Raw genomic sequence first — 7,972 nt, forward strand, 5'->3', positions numbered from 1 at the left:
CCTCCACTCCTCCATCTGGTAATATGCTCGTTTATTTTTTTTTTCAGTGCATTTGGTGTAACATCCCAAAATACAACAAAAAAAATTTGTTTTAATAATAATAAAAATCATATGCTGAACGTCATATCATAAAACCATACGTCAAATATCTCAAACCATAATAAAATGTCGTGATACAACTGTATCAAATCAAACTAAGTATCAAAACAATCTCCCAGGACAAAAATTGAAGCTGTGGTGTGTGCGATGCCATCATCCCGAGCTCTTTCCTTTACTTGCGGAAGTACCTGAAACCAAAACTGAAACTGTAAGCACGAAGCTTAGTGAGCTCCCCCAAATTACCACATACCAAACAAACATATAACAATTACTGGGCCTTGCCCACTGCATAGGACCGAAGTCCGGAACTAACTAGGGCCTTGCCCTCTGCATCGGACCGAAGTCCGGAACTACTGAGGCCCTGCCTCCTACATCAGACCGAAGTCCGGAACTGACTGCATCGGACAGAAGTTCGGAACTACTGAACATAGCATAGCATAAACATATCAACTAACAAAACAACATATACTGCATACTGCTTCGGGCCATAACCCGGAACACATAACACGTAAACCTGTCTGAGCCACGAAAGCGTCAAACATACTAACTACTACATCAGACCGAGGTCCGGAAACTATTACTAATTGAACGGGCCGGCATTGTGGCCTTAGACCCGTTCCTACTGGAAGGGAACTCACCTCGTGATCTGGCTGCTAAGTGTATGGCTCTGGAAGCTATCTGTTGCTGCTCCGGTATCTCCCCGGCTACAATTCCACAAACACACTCAATCAAATACTAATAACTATATTGGGGTAAAATAAATCTTTTACCCTTGGCCAAAGTCAACTCTCCCGGTCAAAGTCAACTTACAATTGACCTGACTCGCCGAGTTGGGCCGCCAACTTGCCGAGTCCCTACTCTCACTTCTCAACCCTGTTTGCTGCTACTCGTCAAGTATGGCATCAACTCGACGAATTTCCTTTCGATTCTAGAACTCATGCTATCTGCATCCAACTCGCCGAGTTGTGTGAACAACTCGACGAGTTGTTCTTGAACTAAGAAGGTTGCCTTGGACTCGCAGAGTTGTATGAACAACTCGTCGAGTCCCTCCATTACTGAGTTTGACCCCGGCTCACTGAGTCCATTCCACTACTCACTGGTCCCCACTCGAAATCACTCAAAAAGGGGAAGAATCGGGGACTCGCGGCTCGACTCGCCGAGTCCGAAGAACGACTCGCCAAGTCGCATGCATGCAGTTACTATAAACTCGATTCTGCTTGAATCTAGCGCATATGACTTGTAGATCTGGGCTCCTTAGGTTCGATTAACACGTAAAGATTCTATCTTTACGTGCCCATAAGCATCCATGAAGATTAAAAGGCTCAAAAAGCATAATAAAGGCTAGATCTACGGTTCTCATGCATAGCAACTTCAAAAAGGCAATAGATCAGGGCTCTACAACTCCTAAATGAACAGATCTAGGGATATCTCGACCCATCAAGGCATCCATACAACTATAAAGCCTCGAAAATACATTAAACTAGCCTTAGAGGTGTTCCAATGGAGGTTTTAAGCACAAAACATAATGATTTCGAGAAATACCTCAATGAACTCTGATTTTGACCTTGGATCTTTGCTCTACACCTCTTCTTTTTGGTCCTTTCTTCTTTTTCTTCTTCAAACCTTCAAGAATCAACACAAAACACTTTAATCAAACAAGGAATGGTTTAGGGTTGCTCACAGGCTCTCTGAGGGTGAAGGAGGCGAGTTTGGGGCACATATCATTGCTTAAATAGTGAGCAAACCCGAGGATTTAGGGTTTCTTCCAGACAGGCGGACTCGCCGAGTCCTGAATATGGACTTGTCGAATCGCCGACTTACACGTGCTCGAAATCCTTTCTCTACTCGACGAGTCGGGCTATAGACTCGCTGAGTCCCTCTGAAAAACTTCTAAATAAATAAACATGAAAACAACATACTAGAGACGGGACGTTACATTTGAATGTCAAAGACTCGTTTTTTCTTCAATTTTCAACACATTGGAGTAGTTCGATCTTACAGTGATTGTAAAGTCATTAGATTGGATTTCTGAATGCCAAAATTTTACCCATATTATATTTCGCAGCTGTCCAAAGTTTGTAGATCAAAGAAGAAAGAAGGTGCTAGTGAACTATCTCATGGCTCTATTTTTGGACCTTTAAATGATATCTACAACAAGTTAGTATCACAATAACACTCTATTTCATTTTTATAATAGAGAGATTAAGGTATTATATTATTTTCATATGTTGTTATCTTGACATTATATGCCTGCAGAATGGTTTCATTTGTAATGGAGGATTTTGTTAAAGAAATATGGAGCAATGGAACCTTCTCAATTTGTTCATGTAATGTCAGTTGTTGGTGATAGATATGATGGTAACATGCCATGTATGTTTTGGTTCCTATTGTGGGAATAATTATTGTTTGTTGATGTAATGTCAGTTTTAGGATTTAGAGAATGTATAGAAACAACTTTTGTCTAGGATTTAAAATTTATTAGGAGGATATAAACAACATTTGTTAATTTCCAAAGGCTTAAGAGTTTAAATTTTCTTATTCATGTTGGCTTTCACCATTTGCAAGTTGTTTAATGCAATAAAAAATGTAAACGTTTGCTTCAAAGAATCTTTTGTCTATATCTTTAGGATTTAAAAGTGCTTGGAAAGAAACTAAAAGTTTAAGAGTTTTTTTTTTCTGTGTGCATGGGCGTAATATGGCTCGAAATTCCTCTTTACAAGTGCTTTTGATTTTCAAGAAAATACAAGTTCAAAAGGCATCAGGAATGTTTGGTAGTCTTGGAAGGAAATGTGTTTTATTTTTAAGCTACTTAAATGAAAGATATATACAGGCTTATTATAATATCCTATTTTTATTTTGTCTTATTTATTGTGTTGTACTGTAAAAAATGTTCTCAATTACTGCTATAATAAATAAATAAATAAAAGTATATTGCTATATTTGTATTTTTTTTTTTTGTGATAATTGATTATGGTGTATTGAAACAGGAATAATTGTTGGCCTTTGATTCAAAACTCAAATTGAAGAACACTTGTGAGTCTTTATCGATTCAACTTACCCGATAATCTTCCAAGTAATCCACCAAATAATTCTTAATTTTATGTTTGTAAACACTTAGTTAAACTTTTGTAGTTGACACTTTTAATAGGTATTATTAGACACATTTAATGTATTATTAGACAATGTTCCTTAGTAACATGTATTTGTATTTGATATTTTTTTAGGTTTATTTGTTTTATTATAATGTTATTTATTTTGTGATTGTTATAAGTTTAATGTAATGGGGGGTTTTTTCAATAATTTGGACATAAAAAACTGATTTTTTTTTAAATAACTTTTTGCTGTTTTTTTTTTTTTTTTTTTTTTAAATTAAAAGTAATTACCTACGGATTACCTACGGAAAATCCGTAGGTAATGTGAGCCGTAGGAAATCTGTAGGTAATAAAGTCAATGGTAGTCAAAGTTGGCTCTGTCGGTAATCCGTAGCTATGTATTTCCGTAGCTATTCTGTAGGAAAATAGTCAAACATGACTCTCGTAAGTAACCCGTAGGTATTCTGTAGCTATTGTTTTCCGTAGCTATTCCGTAGGTATTATACCCATGGAAAAAGTTGTAGCTATTCTGTAGCTAGTCCGTAGTAATTCCGTAGGTATAAATTTCCCACGGGAATTTATGCTACATGATATTTTCCGTAGCCAATCCGTAGATATCGCCTTATACCTACTAAATAGCTACGGATTGTGCCGTAGCTGTTGCCCTAGTTTTCTTGTAGTGAATGGATGGCTTCAAAAATGTGAATTCAATTCAATATCAAAGGAAATTGTTCAATCAATGGTCTGGGATTGCTAATTGGTGTATTGTTGATTTGTTTTGTTATTTATGGTATATTTCATGAATAGGGGTATTTTGGGTATAAAAATATTATATGTATGCTTTGTTCTAAATGTTGAATCAAATTTGTGCTTAAAATGTACGTTTTTACAACTCTTCAGCAACTTCATCCATCAAAAAAGGGGAAAAATAGTTATTTTTTATCAGTTAGCAAATTCAGTTAGATATATAATTAAAATGCATGATTTCTTACTTAGTCAGAATTTGTTATCTAGACAGACTATTCTCAGTTAGGATTTCTTATGTTGACAGACTATTTTCAGTAAGTAACTATCAAGCTGGACCTAAAACTTTCTTAAAGGATACAAAAAAGTTTATATGAATTTACATTATATTGGGGTAAAAGGTTTTTTTTAGGATTTTTTGTTTTTATGAATTTGGTAATGAAAAATCTAGTCCGCAAGACTATTTGTTGTTTGCTATAAGGGATGTTGGCCTTTTGTGCGACACGGTTTCGCTATCGTTTCTACACAGTGTAGTGGTTGGCTTAAAAAATGAAATAAGTATTTATAAAAACTTATTCACTGGACATACTTAAACTTGACATGACCTATATAAAGGCCACAAAACGTACGACTCCTGAAAAAGATATGACCTATATAACAACCACAAAACGTACATCTGCTAAAAAATATATACCTAACAAGGATCTTGTCTATATGAAAGGCATCTCCAAAAGCAATTCCAACGATCGACCTATACAGACAACAAATTTCCCAATCACAACCTATCGTGTCCCTCCACACCTTCCGTTTTTTTGTAGCGAGTTAGTTATTTTGCACAATTCATGGAGGTTTGCAAAATGTAATCTATGAGAAGGGAAGATTCTCTCACATACTTTGGCATTTTGTGGTGATAATACAACCGACTTGGCTATTGCACACTACTCATGGGTTGTAGTGTTAGAATTAGTGATAATTGATTGATTATTCCAAATTTTATGATGCCCATGTTTACTTGCACGATAACATCGTCCATTAAAACGATATAACAGCAACATGGACTAAACACAATTACACAAGACAGGAAATTAAGTAATTATTTACAAGCTCTAGAACACCAAAGTATCATGGAAAAACGCAATAAAACTAAACCAAATTACATACGAGATAACACACAATACAACGCTCAATCCCACCTCTATGCTTCTTACCCATCAAGAACATACAAGGCAAACGACACCAATACACCAGATTATTATTCAGGCATCTCATTATTCTATATACACATGCATCGTCACAAAGATATCATAGGATCTAATGCCCAGAAAGCTTATCCTTGATCTTCTCCATCACCCCTTTCTTCTCGTGGGTTTCCCCTTCCCCATAACCACCACCACCAACACCGCCTGCTGTTGTTGTGGAATGCTCGTCCGTGTTATGACCACCAGGAAGTTTTTCTTTGATCTTCTCCGTCACCCCTTTCTTCTCGTGGCCTTCTTCTCTATGTTGATCGTAGCCTGCCCCAGTTCCTATGCCAATGTTGCTGCTGGACAAAGGGGTGGCGCTAGGTTGGTTTTGATAAGATTCAGTTTCTCCGGTGGCGTGACCTAGACCCTGGTGACTAGTGACACCATAATCACCCATGGTTTCATCGGTGGTAGAGTGAAGTGGGTTTCCGTACTCATTAGTTTTCTGAACAGGGTTGCCATACTCATCTGTTTGCCGACCTTCTCTTCCGTATGTCTGATCTCCGTATTCTGCCATTTTTCTTTTCACTCGATAAGTTATAGAAGAAGCTTGAAAACGTAGAATTGAACACTTAGTTCGTTTGTGTTTTTTTTAATGAGATTCGGGTGGCTTTATATAGAGGAAAGTGAGATGATGAAAAGATAGTTTACGTGGCGAAATGAAGATGCATAGCATTAATAAACCTACATACTATTATAGATAAGTCATAAAAGTCAATTTGTGTAGTCAGGCTGTGTCGACAAGATTTGGTTCGTCGACATATAATCACCTCTTCTTAGATTCCTGCTAATTGGTCAGTTTTTTTATTTTTTATTTTTTTTTTATTATTATTTTTTTAAAATTATATACTATATTCGTTGTTTCCAAAAAAACACATATTTCATGTCGGTAAGTCTTTGTTGTTTTCACAGATTGAATCCAAATTTATGAAAATTCACATCCGAATAACCTTTAATGAAAATTGATAAACTAGATTGAGTCGAATTCACAAATAAATATTTTAAAATGTGATTGTAAGCTCATTTATAATACTGGTTATAGTTATTAATTAATTCCCGTACTCGATCATTCCACCATTCTTAATTTTTTTGTTTAATAAAACTAACATTAATAGAAAATAAAACTACATCATTGGGAAAAAAGGTCACATTAATTTAGGAAAAAAATACCCCTGGCTTTCTTCTTAATGATTCCTTCTTATTTCCTAGAATATTTTTACAAAAATTAATGGGGTATGCAAACTTTTCTTGTATTCGTTGGATTACATGTTTAAACCAACAACTAAATTAATATATAATTGAATTATTAGCAAACTCCTTTTAGGCTGCACACTGCACTCAGACATAGTAATTCAATATGATAACTTTTTAGAGAGAAAACAAATTTATTAATTTATTGTATGATTAATAAATAACAGCAAATGAAGTTATAAATATGTTATGGAAATAACATATTAACTAGAAATAGTATTATTTAATTAATAACAAATCATAAATTAATTGAAATTAAGTTTAGGAATAATCGGATTAATTAAAAGTGCGAGGGCTGGAGTGTAATTGTTCCATAGTTGAACAAATTAGGGTCCAGAACCTTCCTTGGATGGGTGGGCGAAATTAGGGATATTATGGGAATTCTGCAATATTCTCTATAGATAAATAAGAGTTTAGATAATTACCAATTTGAATTAATATTATTTTATTCAAATTATTGTTATCTAGGGTTTCCTAAATTTAATATATAAAAACCCCTCGACCTATGATTTTTGGCCATCTCTTTATTCATAAGGATAGTCGAAATTTCTCCATCCCCTCTCTTCTCTCTTTAAGTCTCCTTGTTGCTAGGGTTGGGTCTGAACCATCAGATGAATGAGATTTCTAGTGCTAGTTTAACTTCAAGCAGGATTGTGATTGATTATCTACTAGTATAATCAAGAGGTATGTAATTCTAAACCATTTTTCCATTTTTGAAATACTTCGCGTTCTTATAGGATTCTTGATATTCAACTGGTTATTAATTCAATATTGAAAACATAGATCCTTTAGGTTTCATTTAAACTTGGGGTTTAAGTTTTACTGCCAAAATATGATTTTTGTAACCTATAAATCCCATTAGGGATACCAGAGCGGTTGTTTTCAATTGAATATGCATAATAGTTGAACAGATCAAGATTAGGGTTTATATAAATTAAACCCTAAAGGATGCAAATTTTGACTTGGGCTAGGGTTCTTGAAACCCTACCCTCCACCCTTTAAATTCAAAATTTCTCGGGTTTCCTTATTTGATAATTATTAATCTTAAATTGTTTAAAATGCGATAATTAAAATTGGATAACCCATTATTGCTTCATTTTCGAAAATTTAGATGGAAAGGGATTACAGTTAAATTTAAATTATCTAATTAATAGTTAATGGTAAATAATGTTTAATCCTCATAAGATTTAAATTAATTTATTTAAATGTTAATTAAAAGATAAAGATTAAATCTTAATTGGTTTATTTCAAATTGAAATAACTCTCTTAATTTTGAAAATATACATTAAACCTACTATTTTAGAAAAGTTTTTAAAATACACCTTCTATATATACATATATATATATATATATATAATATTATAAGTTAATTACTATATGTATAAGATTAGGTCTGTTGGATCGCTAGTAAGTCTTATTCACGAAACTGAACTATAATGGGGGTAGGGGGGATAAGGAAACTGCCTATAAAATGGTAGTTAAATGTTTAGTCAGTTTATTGGGAATGATGTGAGTGTACATAGGGTGGTGGGGGTACTACAA

The 7,972-nt window shown here is 34.4% G+C and overlaps 1 protein-coding gene across 1 annotated transcript; it reads right to left on the reverse strand.

Annotated features, from left to right (window-relative positions):
• Positions 1–5,055: 5,055 nt before the first annotated feature.
• On the reverse strand, positions 5,056–5,769 carry LOC111914027 (dehydrin DHN1). Its single transcript, XM_023909772.3, has one exon. It carries the CDS (start codon positions 5,694–5,696, stop codon positions 5,247–5,249), a length of 450 nt encoding a protein of 149 aa, XP_023765540.1. The 5' UTR covers positions 5,697–5,769; the 3' UTR covers positions 5,056–5,246.
• Between the last annotated feature and the right edge of the window lie 2,203 nt (positions 5,770–7,972).

Source organism: Lactuca sativa, chromosome 3, assembly GCF_002870075.4.
Source record: "Lactuca sativa cultivar Salinas chromosome 3, Lsat_Salinas_v11, whole genome shotgun sequence".
Classification (NCBI taxonomy): Eukaryota; Viridiplantae; Streptophyta; class Magnoliopsida; order Asterales; family Asteraceae; genus Lactuca; species Lactuca sativa.

Excerpts from the sequence above, each read along its gene's own strand:
- LOC111914027 (XM_023909772.3), bottom strand. The coding sequence starts at position 5,696 with ATGGCAGAATACGGAGATCAGACATACGGAAGAGAAGGTCGGCAAACA.